Source organism: Ceratotherium simum, chromosome 4 (genome assembly GCF_057802395.1).
Source record: "Ceratotherium simum simum isolate JZ-2026a chromosome 4, ASM5780239v1, whole genome shotgun sequence".
In the NCBI taxonomy this organism is placed as follows: domain Eukaryota; kingdom Metazoa; phylum Chordata; class Mammalia; order Perissodactyla; family Rhinocerotidae; genus Ceratotherium; species Ceratotherium simum.
In genome coordinates, this window is record NC_141903.1 from 40,479,116 (window position 1) to 40,496,622 (window position 17,507).

At 37.8% G+C, this 17,507-nt stretch overlaps 1 protein-coding gene across 1 annotated transcript in view; it reads right to left on the reverse strand.

The window, feature by feature from the left end:
• The window catches only part of DDX46 (DEAD-box helicase 46), a 71,315-nt gene continuing 53,808 nt past the window's right edge, over positions 1-17,507 (reverse strand). Inside the window, exons 17-23 of the mRNA XM_004420186.3 lie at positions 17,052-17,189; positions 16,617-16,766; positions 13,279-13,452; positions 11,702-11,920; positions 10,973-11,117; positions 3,573-3,646; positions 1-2,303 (exon numbers count right to left, since the gene is read on the reverse strand). Coding sequence (XP_004420243.1) covers positions 2,256-2,303; positions 3,573-3,646; positions 10,973-11,117; positions 11,702-11,920; positions 13,279-13,452; positions 16,617-16,766; positions 17,052-17,189 — 948 coding nt within the window. The 3' untranslated portion in view covers positions 1-2,255. The remainder of the gene's footprint in view (positions 2,304-3,572; positions 3,647-10,972; positions 11,118-11,701; positions 11,921-13,278; positions 13,453-16,616; positions 16,767-17,051; positions 17,190-17,507) is intronic.

Here is a 17,507-nt window from a genome sequence, read left to right on the forward strand (position 1 = left end):
TGCAGAATGAATTAACTTTATTTTATAAGGAATTTAGAAAACATGAGCAAATATTGATATTGCATTAAAAAACAAATTAGTCTGTACATCATTCAAATTTTAAAAATCAAAGAGTCAGTATGACACTAAAAAAATGTAATAACAGAGAAATGTGTTTCATTTTAGAACAAAATACTATCAGTGGCTTATTAGAACTAGATATACAAACATAAAGGTAGTAATGCTAAAATGATGTAAAAGTGAATCTCAAAGTGATCCAGCAGGCTGAAGGGAGCACCAATTGTCACCAATGTGGGACTGCCACATACTCTATCAAAGGAAACAAACTATCACTAGGTAATAAAAATAAGCAAACAGGGGCTGGCCGGTGGCGCAAGTGGTTAAGTGCACATGCTCCGCTTTGGCTGCCCAGGGTTCTCGGGTTTGGATCCTGGGCATGCACCAATGCACTACTTGTCATGCCATGCTGTGGTGGCGTCCCATATAAAGTAGAGGAAGGTGGCACAGATGTTAGCTCAGGGCCAATGTTCCTTGACAAAAAAGAGGAGGATCTGGGGGCCGGCCCCATGGCTTAGCGGTTAAGTGCGTGCTCTCCGCTGCCGGCGGCCCGGGTTCGGATCCCGGGTGCGCACCGAGGCACCACTCCTCCAGCCATGCTGAGGCCGCATCCCACATACAGCAACTAGAAGGATGTGCAGCTATGACAGACAACTATGTACTGGGGCTTTGGGGGAAAAATAAATAAATAAAATCTTAAAAGAAAAAAGAGGAGGATCAGCATTGGATGTTAGCTCAGGGCTGATCTTCCTCACCAAAAAAAAAAAAAAAAAAAGCAAACAAATAAATTTGGGGAAAAAAGGAGCCCAAGATGCCTGGAACTTTAGAATGGTTTATTTGGTTCTGTTGTTACATGTGTTTTGTCTGTTTTCTTCCTCTAAGAAAGAAAGTGGATATGCGAAGGATCCAAGGATATTTCCCAGTTATATCTTAGTTTTTTCAGTAAGGATAACTTTAACTTAAAGAAATAATGATTGATACTCCTTGTCACTTTAACCACTTAATGTACTATTAAAACGATTTGTTTGAACAGCTATAGTATGCTTTGATTTTTTTCTTTTTTAGAAACTATAAGTCAAGAATATTCAAAGGAACTTCTATGTCTCTTAATTTAAGAAATGTATCATTAAATTTCTGAAAATTTTCTTTTTTCAAGAAGTGACAACAATATGAAGTTCTAATACACCAAGAGTCTTGAAAAGAATATTAGGCGATTCAATTATAACAAATTAAATTAGAATATTCAGTAAATATATCTGAGAGCTCAAAAATTTAATTTATGATTCCTTGTGAACTAAATTTCACTGAGAGATGCTTAAGTCTAAGTCTAAAACGTGGGTACCATTATGCTTGAAAATTTTTAAGAAAGAAAATTCACAACCTACTCAATAATCCTGAAGAAAAATCAGATTAAAATTAGTAGGGTGTTTATATATACAGATGTATAAACAAACACTTTCAGGGGAAGAAAGAATCATATTAATATTTACAAGCTATAAATCACTTTCTTTTAAGGAAAATTAAAAAATAGTAGCTAGGCAGAGCCAGAGGTTGTGAGGGGAACCTAAAAGTAGTCAATACTAAAACACTTTGCAGTGTAAAGAAATGCAAAAAACTTTTATACTACAAATCTTTAATTTTACAAAACCAAAAAGCAGTCCAACTAGTGTCCATTTATGATGATAAAAACTGAAACAAAAACTCTGAACCCATTTTGTAAAAATTCTATATAACATTCTTAAATCCAGTTCATATTGTTCCACTGAGTCAAGTATGATTTAAGCTCAAGGAGGGGGACACAAAATTAGAAAGAGAATTTTACCTTTTCTGAGCAGATGATCATAATTTCATGGCAAGAGGATAAGGTGAATAGCCCCTTAGCAACTTGTGTACTTTATTACCTTCAATAGAAAGTCCAAATATTTCCATTTTTTTAAACTTCTGGAATATTATCCAGATATTTAAGCTTTACATTAAAGGACGTCACACTCTGAAAACAGGCCTGCTTTAAATATAGTTTGATAATCCTGAGGTACTTACTGAAAGAAGATTTCTTTAGCAAATACTGGTTCCTTATATTTAAAAAATCAGCAAGACAGAATTTTAAAAATCTTAATTTACAATACATTGTAAACTGCAGACAACAACTGCCACATGTATCACAGACCAGTACAGGTAAAAAGTTTTTTCCAGATGTTTTATAAGACTTTGTATCTTCCTTTATTTGTCGGTTGGTATGAATTTTGCTACAATAGAAAATAAAAGATACATGGTCAGAAAAAGAAAAAAAAATATGTTAAGGTAGTTTCCTTTAAAAACTTATAAAACTATCAGATATTTAAAGTAAAAAATGTTATTATTATACTGAGGAAGTTCTGTTCAATAACTGATCATTTCTTTTTGTTCACTCGACTACTCCTTGACAACTGTTTTAAACCAACTCAAAGGTGGTGGCATCAAGGTTCTTTTTCTATCACTCCTTGGTGAAATAATCTTAAGCACTTGATTTAAAGCTTGTTTTTCTTCTTCCCTCTTGTTTTATGTACCATATTCTTTAAACGTTTTATCCCCCTAAAAGAATGTTCTCTAAGGGGAATTTCAGAAAAACCCTCAAAAACATTCTTAGAGAAAGGATCAAGTTTTCTTTCAAAGGGCCCTCATCCCAATGGACACATTGTAGGGAGAGTTTACAAGCTTCTACTAACACTAAAGACACAGGGATGTGTCTGCCTCCTTTGGAAAGGGGGTCTATAAAAGGCTGCTTTTGCCAAAATCAAATTAAGTCCTTACCTAAGTTTAAAAACACTGACAACACCTGTATTGGCAAAAATATAGAGAAACTGGAATTTTCATACACTGCTGAAGGGAATGTAAATTGGTATAACCACTTTGGAAAATTTTTTAGCAATAGCAACTTAAAGCTAAACTATACATAACCTGTAATTAGCAATTCTACTCCCTGGTGTATACCCAAGAGAAAAAGCATACTAATATGTACCAAAGAGACATGGAAGAACGTTCACAGAAGCGTTATTCATAAAAACAAAAAACTAAAATAACCCCAAAGTCCAATATATAAATTAATTGTGGTATATTCACACAACTAAATACTATATAGCCATGAAAAAGAATAAATTACTGCTACATGCAACAACATGGATTGATTTCCTCAAAGTAATGTTGAGTGAAAGAAATTAGATACAAAAGAGTAAAGAGCATTTGATTCCACTTATATGGAGTTCAAAAATAGGCGAAACTAATCTATGATGTTAAAAGTCAGAACATTGTTACATTTGGGGGAAATGAAGAGTGACAAGGAGGGGCACGAGGGGGGCTTCTGGGATGCTGGTAATGTCTATATTTCTTGATCTGAGTAGTGACCACACCAGTGTGCTTCCTTTGTGAAAATTCATTGAGCTATATGTTTATGACTTGTGTACGTTTCTATATTTATATTATAGTTCAATAAAACATGTATTAAAACACATAAATAAGTCCTTGACGTTTTCACTCACCAGCCGGATCAGTTCTTCTTTTATGAGCCTGGTGATTTCCGCCTTTGCTTTCTGCACAGCCAGTTCATTGGCACCTGGTAAGTGAATGGAAAACATTATTCATATTATTAGAATTACACTGGATGTTGATCCGTGTCATGGAGATCCAGTAGGAAATACTGTAGGTGACTTTCAGGAACACTGTACTGCCTGCCAAGACAGCCTTTCAATACCTGATAGAACATCATCTAGATTATGTATTGGCTGCTTATTCTGATTACTTCTAGAGTTTCAAATGTAACCACTGAGGTCACATTACAAGTAGTGTTAAGAGTTCTTGGTATGTTCATTAAAAAGAGCAAAAAAAAGATGATTAGTAATTTGTTCAAAAGAGAATAAGAAAAAGTTAAAGGGAAATATAACATCCTTGGTTCATTTATTTAACAAATATTTATTGGACATTTAACATCAGCAAATATTTCAGAAAGGTGTCATCTGAGCAGTCTTAGAGCACTAGCCAAGTTGAGGGAGGAGAGATGACATGGAGAGTATTTTGCAAAGGGAATCACACGTGCAATGGTACAGATTAAGACAGGCATGCTGGGCCGGCCCCGTGGCTTAGCGGTTAAGTGCGCGCGCTCCGCTGCTGGCGGCCCAAGTTCGGATCCCGGGCCACACCAACGCACCGCTTCTCCGGCCATGCTGAGACCACGTCCCACATACAGCAACTAGAAGGATGTGCAGTTATGACATACAACTATCTACTGGGGCTTTGGGGGAAAAAAAAAAATAAATAAAAAAAAGAGAGAGAAAGGCATGCTTAATTACTGAAGAGTAAGAGAAGTGTAGTGTGGTTGAAAGAGTATGAAAGAACATAGCAAGACAGCCAAGTGGATGAGGCAGGCTGGAGACATTCATTCAGTTATTAATTCAAGAAACATTAAGCAGGGGCCGGCCCGGTGGCGCAAGCGGTTGGGTGCGCGTGCTCCGCTGCGGCGGCCTGGGGTTCGCTGGTTCGGATCCCGGGCGCGCACCGACGCACTGCTTTGGCAAGCCATGCTGTGGCGGCGTCCCATATAAAGTGGAGGAGGATGGGCACGGATGTTAGCCCAGGACCGTCTTCCTCAGCAAAAAAAGAGGAGGATTGGCGGATGTTAGCACAGGGCTGATCTCCTCACAAAAAAAAAAAAAAAAAAAAAGAAACATTAAGCACCCACCATGTATGATATACTGTGAGAGATTCATTATACAAAGAATTCATTCAGGCTCTTTATGATCTTGTAGATATTACAACAGGATGAGCAGGTAGGAAGTAGTCTACCACAGTAACTTTTACATATCACTTCTTTCAAGAAGTTTTCCCTAAGTTCTCCGGGCAGAGTTGTGTTTTTGTTCCTCAGTGCTCTCACAGGATTGCGTTCATACCACCACGAGAAGCATATTTTTAAGGTAGAATGAACAAGGTGTTTTTTGACTAGATGTGAACAGGGAAGAAGAGGATCAAAGTAAGATGCTAAAAGTTCAGTAGCAAGTAAAGAAAGTAAGAAGAAATAAGGAAGATACTGAATCCAAGAGGAAGAACAGGTGTTATGAATGGTGATGGTGGGTGAAATTCAACTCTGAGATTGCTGTAGTTGAGGTGCTCATGAGATATCCAGTTAGAAATGTCAATTAAGGCCAATGGAAATATGGACTAGAAGTAGAGGAGAGACGGAGATTAGAGAGCCATAGATGTGGAAGGATCTGAAGCCAGGGGACAATGCCAGGGAGTAGGTAAGTCTAAAGAGGTAGCACAATGCACACTGATAAAAGGCAAAGAGCTGGACCAAAGAAGTAGACTAGAGATTAAGGACTAGAAGTGAAATGTCAACGAACAAAAGGAAAACTGCAGTTGCAATGTAGAGAACTACATTTTTATCATCTTATGTAAGAAAACCAAATGAGGGAAACAATTCACAAGAAATAAGAAAATTTTCCTCTGTATTAGATAAGAATAACCTTTCTGACCCGAGAGAGAGAGAAGAGGAGGAAAGGAGGGGAGGAGGGGGAAGGAGAGGAGGAGGAAAGGAAGAAGGAAGAGGAGGAGAAGGAGGAAGAAGAGGAGAAAAAGGAAGAGAAAGAAGAAGAAGACACGGTTTAATAACAGGAAGGAAAGGGCCATGAGTATGGCTGAGAAGTCATAGCAACATGTCTAATCAAAGTCCTATCCTTCCACTAGCCACCAACCACAACATTTTAAAAGTGTGGGTGCTGGAAGGGAAGAGAGGTGGATGAAAGTGAGGGCAAGGATAGAATCAAGAACCAAGCCAGACTGAAAATTATAACCAAAATGAAATTCAGGAGGAAAATACGCTACTTGGCATGAGCTGGTGTGAAGCCCGTTGCTATTCTGTGCTGTTTTAAAAGGAAGAAAAATGACACTCCCACCTAGATCCAAGTGGAAGAGTAATTTTCCTACTTTAGTTAGAGTCTCACCATTTGGACCAGTTTAAAGTTTTGACTTATACAGCTTCTTTAGGTAATAGGTTACATATGTTTATAAGCTGCCATGAAAAAGAGGCATTTCCTTTCATTGGCCCTAAAACAACTCTGGCTGCTTTTAAGGGATTCTCCACTAGTAAAAAGAGAGGGTCACAAAACAGGCTATAAATTATGCAAGCTGGCTAGTCACGTAAGTCCTTCCTGTTCTCCTTCCCGCTGCCTGGTGGGAGGCCTGGAACTGCTGCGCCACACAGAGCCTCCAAGGAGCCAGGCAGTGGGTTCCCTCCAATTACAGAACTAAAAACAGATGACACTAGGTTCCTTCCAACACCTGTTTTCATCCTATTAGTGTTCAGTTGATTTGGCTGAAGTTTCAAAAACTAAAAGATCCCTTAAAAATCTAATCATCAATGAAAATTCTCAAAGCTTTAGATCATTTTAATTACCAATCTCCAGCTCTTATTCAGCATCACTATGTCCCTAGAATTCTCAAGATTAATTTCTGACAAGGTTATCTTTTCACTGGGGCAAACAAAGCTTGCGTAGATTATAAAAATTAGACATTATTTCCTGAGTACAAGTTGACAGTGGAAATAAGTGACCAGAACCACTTTAGGTGGATGGAATAGTCAGCAGAAGCTGTGGGGGCCGGCTCTGTGGCTTAGCGGTTAAGTGCGTGCGCTCTGATGCTGGCGGCCCGGGGTTCGGATCCCGGGCACGCCCCAAGGCACCACTTCTCCGTCCAACCCGAGGCCGAGTCCCACGTACAGCAACTAGAAGGATGTGAACCTATGACATACAACTATCTACTGGGGCTTTGGGGGGAAAATATGAATAAATAAAATCTTTAAAAAAAAAGAAGCTGTGGGTTTCTCACTTCACTTGGCAGTACAGGAGATGTGTTCTGATAAAGTTACATGTAAATTGAACTTTGATACATTAATTATACTGTACTAAACAAGCATAATTACCTTTAAATTAATAAATTACACAGAGGATTCTCTTTCAAAGCAAATAATCATGTCCCTGATTTACCTCTTCATAAGGCAGGCATTTAAAATACTGGTTTTGTTTAAATGATGCCCATGATATTCAAGATGAGAATAAAAAGATGACTCCATGTAGTACACCAAAAGTTTCATCATCAGGTTCCACTGGATGACATTGTGTCTCCATCCTATATGGCCTAACGAACACAGTAGTAAGGGAGATCTATCCAGTTCCAAGTGAGATGGAGTGTAGAGATGTCAGTGTAATTTTCTCTCCTTGAAGATCTGGATGCCAGCAACCAGTATTTTACTACACAATAAGGAACAGTGTCACATGACTTGGAAACGCACTGAGTCACTGGCAGACCAAAAGTCTTTCAGGACACATAAAAGGGTGCCATGTAAAAATCTGACTTGAAAGAGGTATGAGTCAGTTTCTCAAAGCCATAATCACAAATAAAAAAATGCCATTTGCCTAGTTCTGGGCCCACATCTTTTGCACACCATTTAATAATAAGTATGGGGGCCAGCCCCATGGCATAGTAGTTAAGTTCAGTGCACTCCACTTCAGCAGCCCGATTCGCGGGTTTGGATCCCAGGCGCGGACCTACACCACTCCTCAGCCATGCTGTGGCAGTGACCCACATACAAAATAGGAGGAAAACTGGCACAGCTAACCTTCTGCGAGCAAAAAAAAAAGAGGAATATTGGCAACAGATGTGAGCTCAGGGCAAATCTTCCTCAGCCAAAAAAAAAAGAAGTATGAATCTTACTTTACAGTAATGGTAGAATGGCAACAACATGGAAAATATAAAGGCTGCATTTGAGTTCTACCTTTGCCACAATTCATCATTATTAATTTAAAAAGTCCAACAGTGAGACAGACAGGCATGAAAATGGCAGAGCAGGGAACTCAAAGGCCTGTCCCTCCACAAAAGCAGCAAATAAACTAGCAAAAACTGTTAAAATCAACTTCATCAGAACTCTGGAAACTAATCACAAGTTTACAGAAACCAGGCAAACACTTATTAAAGGGGGAAAAAAAAAAAACAGCTGAATCTTGGTAATAGAACTTTCCAGCATTTTAACTTACTCTGACCCCACCAAGCATTTCTGGCCAGAAAACAACTTCTACTTAGGTGAAGAGGGGATGCACACTGCACATATGTTTCTCTTCTTGTAGTCTTTATACTAAAAAGCCGCACAAAAACAATCTAAGGTCATCACTTAAAAGGAAAGTGACCAAATAGGCACAGTATAGTGGGCCCTCCATATCCGTGGGTTCCACATCTACAGAATCAACTAACTGTGGGTTGAAAGTCCTATGATGGTTTGCATCTGTACTAAACATGCAGACTTTTCTTCCTTGTCATTATTCCCTAAACAATACAGTATAACAACTATTTACATAGTATTTACTTTGCATTAGGTATTATAAGTAATCTAGAGATGATTTAAAGTATATGGGAGGGCCGGCCCCACGGCTTAGTGGTTAAGTGCACGTGCTCTGCTACTGGTGGCCCGGGTTCGGATCCCGGGCGTACACCGACGCACCGCTTCTCTGACCATGCTGAGGCCGCGTCCCACATACAGCAACTAGAAGGATGTGCAACTATGACATACAACTATCTACTGGGGCTTCGGGGGAGAAAAAAAGGAGGAGGATTGGCAACAGATGTTAGCTCAGAGCCGGTCTTCCTCAGCAAAAAGAGGAGGATTAGCATGGATGTTAGCTCAGGGCTGATCTTCCTCACACAAAAAAAATAAATAAATAAAAATAAAGTATATGGGAGGATGTGTGTAGGTTATATACAAATACCATGCCATTTTATATAAGGGACTTGAGCATCTACAGATTTTGATATCTGCGGGGGTGTGTGTCCTGGAACCAATCCCCAGTGGATACCAAGGGACAACTGTACTAATTTACTTTGTCACATCTGTGAAATTCTCTTTGTTTTGGCCAGAAAAGAGTCAAATCCTAAAAATAATTCCTAATATACAATTAAATTATTTTCAGTTTCTATTTATTTCAGTAAGGAACTTAAAATTATAAAGTCTTCACAAAAATCAAAGGAATGCCAAAATATAACATGAAAAAATTAACTAGTGACAAACCTTATTTACAATATACTTTCATCTTTTTTTTTGTCATAAACATTTGTTTTCTTTTCTTTTTTGTTTTTCCTTTTTTCTCCCCAAAGCCCCAGTACATAGTTATATATCCTAGTTGTAGGTCCTTCTAGTTCTTCTATGTGGGACACTGCCTCAGCATGGCTTGATGAGCGGTCAGCAGCTCTGCATCCAGGATCCGAACCGGCAAACCCCAGGCCGCTGAAGCAGAGCGCGTGAACTTAACCACTATGCCACCAGGCCTGCCCCTACAATATACTATCAATGGATCTAAATACCTTCCATTGATCTTTCCAACAACAAATTTTAAAGCTGAGCTATCCAATACAGTAGCCACCACCCATGTGACTATTTAAATTTAAATTAATAAAAATTAAATAAAATTTAAAATTTCTCAGCCACATTGGCCATATTTCAAGTGCTCCATAGCCATCACAGAGAGTTTTACTGGACACTGCTGCTTTAGAAAGCTCAAATGGATATGCCTGTCAAATAATACTTTGTGTCCTGAAGACAAGTGCCTATAGGGCTTAATCAGATGCATTCTTCAGAAAATTCATCAAGTGCCTACCATGTGCCAGGCACTGGGAATACAGCAGATGACAAAGTCACTGCATTCATAGAGCTCTAGTAGGGGAGACAACAAGTGAAAGTATATTATAATTTCCACGTGATGAGTACTGTGAAGAAAAACAAAGCAGGTAAAAAGCTATAGAGTGGTGAAGTGGGATCACGTAAGGTTCCTTGTAAGAGTGATGTGTATGACTCAAAGTACTAGACTGGTGTCTGACATGATACAAATTGTAGGAGCAGCTCCTTTGCAGCCATCTAAGAACTAGGTATGCAGACTCTGGGCTTACAAGACACACGGAGTAAGCCTCTCCACAGCTCCAACAACAGTATTCAACAAATATTTAGTTCATTAAACAGATGAAATGGATCTGGCTAGTCTACACTTAGAAAGTCTATTACAAAGACGTTCAGATAAATATAAATGAAGGGACGCAAGTTGTCCTGCAATGCAGTGGAATAACACATTAGGGGGAAAAAAATCAAAATGGAAACTGCCTTGTGAATTCATTCATGAATGTACGAAATAAGGTTAAAAAGCAAACCTGATCACTCTTAGAGAATGCATTACTTATACCCTTAGAGTCATGGTATTGTCTTCTTGTTATTTTTTTTAAAGGTATGCATGAACTTTTATGGGCATAATTTCACAGGCAATATTTGCTTAAACATTCATGAAGCAGACTAATATAGTTTTTTTTTTTTAATTTAATTTTATTTATTTTTCCCCCAAAGCCCCAGTAGATAGTTGTACGTCATAGGTGCACATCCTTCTAGTTGCTGTACGTGGGACGCGGCCTCAGCATGGCCGGAGAAGTGGTGCGTTGGTGCGCGCCCGGGATCCGAACCCGGGTCGCCAGCAGCGGAGCGCGCGCACTTAACTGCTAAGCCATGGGGCCGGCCCAAGGACTAATATAGTTGATTTACTTTCTAACCTAAACTTTGGCGAGAATATTCTACTTACTAGAGGCATAAACAGATTGGTCCTTAAAGTGCATGTTTTCTTTTTAGACCGATTTTCAAATGCGACTGAATTGTCAAAATTGAAAGAGTTCCAAACACAGATCATTCACCTTTGTATATGTACTGAACTTTTAAGTAAAGACCTCAAATGATATATGAAATTATTTTTTTCTCACAGGTGTTCCTTATTTTCAGTCCTCTCTAGAACTGACCTCACTTTCTCTCTGTGTCTATTACATCAACCTTGATCTAACTCAAGAATGAAACAGAACCAAAAGTACATACTTTCAATTGCCAAGTAAATTTTCCGCTCTCCTTCCTTGGGTTCTTTGCCAGGTGGGAAGTAGGTCCCTCTGATTGTAATTGCGGCTTCAGAATATTCACTGATTCTCTGCAGAGCTTCCTTAGAGGTAACTTTCCACCTAGCAGTCTATGAAAAAAAGGGTGGGGAAAAAAATCACTTCATAACAGAATAAAAAAAACTTGGTGTACTGACAAAGAATAGGTTGGCTAAATCATATTATGGTCCATATTAAGATTATAATTAATACCTTCATCATAAATTCATTTAGATCCTAATGTACCTAGAACATATTCATAAAAATGGAATTTCTATTGTTGTCTCCCCCATCTAGATAAAAAGTAAAGTAGCTATTAAAATGTTCATGGGTTGTTTTTTTTTCTTTTTTTTTTGTGAGTAAGACTAGCCTTGAGCTAACATCCAATGCCAATCCTCCTCTTTTTGCTGAGGAAGACCGGCCCTGGGGTAACACCTGTACCCATCTTCCTCTACTTTATGTGGGACGCCGCCACAGCATGGCTTGACAAGCAGTGAGTGGGTGCACGCAGGGCATCCAAACCTGTGAACCCTGGGCCGCCGCAGCGGAGCACGCGCACTTAACCGCTGCGCCACTAGGCCGGCTCTTGTTCATGGGTTTTAAAGAATGGATTTTCACTTCTAAAGAAGCAAGAGCTTCTATTTCACAATAACAAAGGTTTAAACCTGCTACTTGCCTGTGGGAAGTCATTGATCTCTAATTCTTCCTCATATCTCTTAAAAGATTCATTCTGTCCACCATCCTGTCTCTCCTCTTCTTGTTTCTCCAAAGGCACATAATTGAGCTTGGCATTGATCTTTTCAGCAAGTTGCTCTGCAATGGTTTTTGCAGATACAGTGGGAGCCAGGATGGTGCCACCTCTGAGAATTGCATTGGTGGCCTGTTGCATCACATCCTGCAGTTAAAGAAGATCTACAGTCAAATCTCAAATGAGGGCAGAGACAAGATCTGGGACCCCACCAGAAATTATTCTCCGGAAAGTCACTGACTAAAAGCATCTTTCTAATGTAGAGTTCTACCCATATGTGCAATTTTGCAGCATATATTTATAACTGATAGTTTAATATGTCTCCCTTTGATGATCAAACTAAAGAACATTCAATTTTATATTAAAAATTCTACTGGATCATAAATAACGATGTAACTCTTGATATGAAATATAATACAATATTTCTAAAATCATTTATACGCTTTGTGGCTCCTAAGACTTTCCACTGAATTAGAATCTTTGTCCACTACCACCACTGACCTCCTCCTCCCTCCATGGCCCAACCCAACAGGCAATAATTATAGTAAATGACTTACTCAAAGCCTTTTTAAAATCTGAACTTAATCTTACTATGTGCCTAACGTGGACAGAATTCTGCAGGTAATACATGACTCATACTTCAAGCTTTTCCAACAATAGTGAAAAGTCACAGCTATTTGATTTCCCTAATAAAGAGTTATTAGCAGTAACAATACTAGAGAATCTCAGACTAGGTGCTGTAATCCCTGTTCTCAGAGGAGGCATGGGCTTTTAATACAAGAAACACTTCATAATAATTCACAACTAAACAAAACAGATGCAGAGACCCGAGGCTCCGAGCCCTGACTGTGGCTGCCTCACTGACTCAGTCCACTAGTTTCTCACTTGGTCATCCCAGCTTGGGCGCTACAGACCTGAACCTCTACAGCCTACTGGACAGAGGGCCTTGCAGGTCCCCAGACTCTCAAAATCGGCAAAACACTGTTAAAATTAACAAACTGTTCTTGGGAATGCTATGAAAATTTACCATCAGTTAAAAACTAAGTTAACAGAAAAGCTCCCAAGAGAAAGATGGCATGTGAAATATTTAACCCATTTTCCCACTGTTAAAACCTATATTAGTTTGAGTCATGTAATAGGATATTTGTATTTCCAAGGAATTGTTTGTGTGCCCAACAACCCACCCAATAAAAACAGATCAAGAGAGAAAAAAACTTCTTTAAGATTTTGGTAAGATCAATCAAAATACTACTTTATAACACTATCCATGACTAACATGCCTAATAGGCCTTCCAGAATAGGCACTAAGACCGCAGTTAACCACACTAGAGAAACCATCCAAATGCAATAATCAAAGAATTTTGTATTCAGAATAATGTTAAACTCGCACTAACTCAATGTCTGGGACAACTTGTTCACTTGTGCCAACATAATTCCTGAAAAGCATTTAAATCAAAGAACTTGTAAAAAGTATTGACTAAGACTCGGAACAAATTACTTAATACCTGAGATTCAATGCCCAAATTCTTCTGAGCATTGATTCTAAGAGCCAATCTCTTAGCAATTTCTAATTTCTCAGCATTTCCTGCAGTTGGAGCAGGTACACTAGATGTTCCAGGAGCAGCCATATCCTTCACTCTCTTCTTTGAATTAAACATGCTTTCAATCTGCTCATCAATCTAAACAAGAAAAAAAAAGGATTAGTAAAAATCAGATTAAAAATACCAATTTAGGTATACCTAATAAAGACTATTTCTACCAAAAGACTAGAATCAGACAGTTACATTCGTGTTAATACAACCACACAGATCAATAGGAAAACAGACAAGCTATTTCTTAAGGGTGAGACATTTCATTTTAAAAAATCAGTTGTCTATGGTGAAAATAGAAAATAGAGATACAACGCTGCATGAACCACTTAAAACAGACTTCTGAGTGGCCCAGAAAATACATCCCAGTTAAGCAAATGAGAAACATGTGCTGTCAAGATAAAGCAGCCAATATGATGCAGCTAGGTTGCCCTAGGGCTCAGGCCTTGAGGCCAAATTACATTGAAATGAAAGAGGCTGGAAGAAGGGCAATAACTCAGGCCAGTGGACAACTGACAAAACAGTCAATGATTTGCAGGGGGAATGATACAACATGTTCCTAATGCAGGGCTCCCAAAATTCTTCCCAACTCCTAAAATGCAACTGGATTTGCCTAAAAAACTGGGTAACAGACTCAGAACAGCAGGCTTTACTGTTTTATTCCTTTGAAGTAAGAAAGGAAAGAAATGAAGGTTGGTTTCTCCATCAAAGCAAGAGCAATGCAGAAAACCACAGCTCTCCAGGAGTTACATGAGTCCTACTGCCACTACGTAATCCTCAGGTTAGCCACATCTACCTTATAAACTATTTGCATTTCCTTTAAAGATGCCTTTTGCCCAATAATGACTACTGACATTGCCAACTAAAGAAATGCAAATCTTTTCATACACTCAGATTAGGCTAATAAGGCCTTATCTTCCAAATCGCAAATGCAGAGAAAAGTTTGTTTCAGGGTTTAAATTAGTTAGGTTAATTTAGAAAGCCCTTTCATTGAAATAGAAATAGCTTAGATTTTTAAAATATTTGTGATCTAATAAGGGGTTTTAGTTATCAACTACTTTTAAACTTAACATTTAACTAAGCAGAACTGTTTTAAATTAAACGGCATATATAGCATTAAAATCTAAAACAAATGCATAAAATCAGGAATGGGAAATGTGTATGCTGCTAGTTGATAGGGGTAACTTTACTTTTGACTTTATTCACTTCAGTACTGTTCTAATTTTTACCAAAAATTATATATTATTTTAATAACCAGAGAAACAATCAACATTTCATTATGAGATTTGAAAAAATGTTCAGGTAACAAAAAAACTGAGGTGGTTTAAAACAAGGCCACAAATTCTTTAAAACTCTTCCCTTCAAGAGGTAGAGCCCCTCCTTGAGTGTGGGCTGGACTTAGTGACTTGCTTCTAACAGATAAAGTGGAAGTGCCTGTGTGTGACTTCAGAGACCAGTCACAAAAGGCAGTAAGGCTTCTTCTGCTCTCTCTTCCAGATCACTGGCTCTGGGGAAAGCCAGCTGCCATGCTGTAAGGACTCGCAGGCAGACTAGGAAAGAAAGGAGGCATCCTGCCAACATCAAAGTGAGCAAGCCATCTTGGAAGAAGATGGTCCTGCATCAGTCAAGCCTTCAGATGACTGCAGCCTCATGCAACCTCACGAGACTCTAAGCCAGAACTACCTGGCTAAACTGCTCCTCATTTCCTGACCCTCAGAAACTGTGAGATAATAAATGTTTACTGTTTTAACCTACTACGTTTTGGATTGATTTGTTACACCATAACTGACAACTTACCGACAACTGAATTTTAAGCCAGTAAGGTATACTAGAAGGAAATGGCCTAGGGTTAATAGGAAACCTGGGTTCTGGTCCTGGCTGTGCTTAACAGCTAGTACGGTCATGGACCAAATACTTTTTTCCAGGTCCTCAATTTTCTCAAATGACAAGATCAGATTAAATTCAAGATCAATTAAATTTCCAAAATTGTGTTCTGAGCTAATTTTTAATAGGGTATATAAAAAAATCTTCTATAATCAAAGATTAAATATATGTGAGGATTTCTGGGTTAAACAAAGTCAAACAAGCTTCTCTAATTAAGAACTTTTCACATCCTTTGATATGCTAATACTAGTGGTATATATTAGGCAGATTTTCCAAATTTATTTTATAATGAAAACATCCTCTTCTAAAGCTGAAGCTCCTGGGGTTTTGGTTCCAAAGAATACTCTGTGAAACCCTAAACTAGCTGAGTCCTCAGGGTCCCTCTTTGGTGGGTCACAGATAATGCCATAAGCTAAGAATATGGGCTTTGAAGTAAGAATGAAATGGGTATAGGTCCCAGCTCTTCATCATAATAGCTATGTAAATATGAAAAGGTCATTACTTCTTTCTAAGCTTCAGTCTTGATTATAAAATGGAAATACTCTGACTATCTACTTCATATGGTTATTGTGAGGAAGTAAATGAAATAATCCCTGTAAAGCATTTAGCACAGTGCATGGCAATTAGTAGCAATCAATAAATGTTGACTATTATTAATAAGGATGTTCTATAACAATTCAATTTAAAAAGATAAAAAACAATATGAGTATGAATGTTGTTAAAGATATGTGGAGCCAGGAATTCTCACATGCAACTATGGTGACCGCAAATTGGTAGACTCATCTTGCTGGAGGACAATCTGACAATGTTTTAAGACAAATTAGATATACCCTTTGGCCTAGCAATTCCATTTATACGCTCATCCTCAAGACTTAATCTGATGAATGTGCTAAGTTTAAATGTACAAGGATGAGCAATGAAGTATAGTTTACTATGGAATATACTTTACTATTGGAATACACTTTACTATGAATTAAAGTATATTCCAAATGATAAATATATAAAAACAACCCATGTATTCAAAAATAAGGGTCCAATTCATTAAACTGTGGAAGATCCATATAATAAAATATTATGTAGCCATCAAGAAAAATGTAAGAGTAACTTTACTAAGATGGGAAGATTTCAACATAAGATTGTTGTTGTAAAGGTTATAAAGCATTATGATCTCATTTTCATGAAAATACATAAATATGAGCATATATGAATATATATATACACATACACACAGACAAAGAAAAAGGTTGGGAAGGGTACACACCAAAAAGGTTTCCAGTGATTGGCTAACTCAACAAGCATATGGCAAGACCTCCAGTACAAAAGGAATAACTGCTTCAACTGGCGAGAATGAGGCTTAGAACAATACTTACGTCAACGGCAGCATCCTCATCATCTGAATCTTGTAGACCAAGAGCTGCTTTTTGTAACTTCTTCCTCTCATTAGCCAAAGCTTGTTCCGTTTCATCAAACTTGAATCCCTTACCAGAGAACCCACTACTCTTTTTAATTATTTTCCCTTCCTTTCAAGGAAAAACAAAATATGGTAAAAAACTTTAATGTTCACAAATTTACGGCAATTAAATATTTTTCACGGTGGTGTATGCCCATTTAACAAAAACACTTCATCTAGCATGACTACATAAAATACTAAGTTAAAGCAAAAGGGAGGATTTTTTCACTCCTTTTCCCCTCATGTCTAAAGAGATAAATGAAAATAATCCTATCAAGATTTATAAGTAGTAAATATTCAAGGTTTAGAACACAATGATGATTTACATAAAAATAACAGGAGCCAAAAAACTCACAGCTTTCTGTTGATCTTTGAAATCACTCCAAAGTTTCTCTAGATCAGGAGGCACGGCAGTCCCTGACAATTCAAGAGCTTTAATTATGTCACCAGCATAGCGAGCTTGATCTTCTGTGATAAAAGTATATGCATAACCCTAATGAACGATGAACAAGTGGAAATATTAGACATTAACAAGATAAAGCCTACTTAGATCACAAATAAGATAAAATGTGAACCACCTAACAAATCCTCTTAAGACTGACTTCATCACCAAAGAATTTTAAAGACCATAAAAAAAGTCCTACTAAATTCTTTAATGGTTCAAAGTGAAATATTTAAGTTTAATATTTAAAAATAAAATAAGCAAAACCATAAAATTTTTAATTTCTCTACGCATAAATAGAAATATATGTGATTTTACATAAATGCACAATTGTGTTATCATAGGTATTAACTTTCTTTAATATAGTAT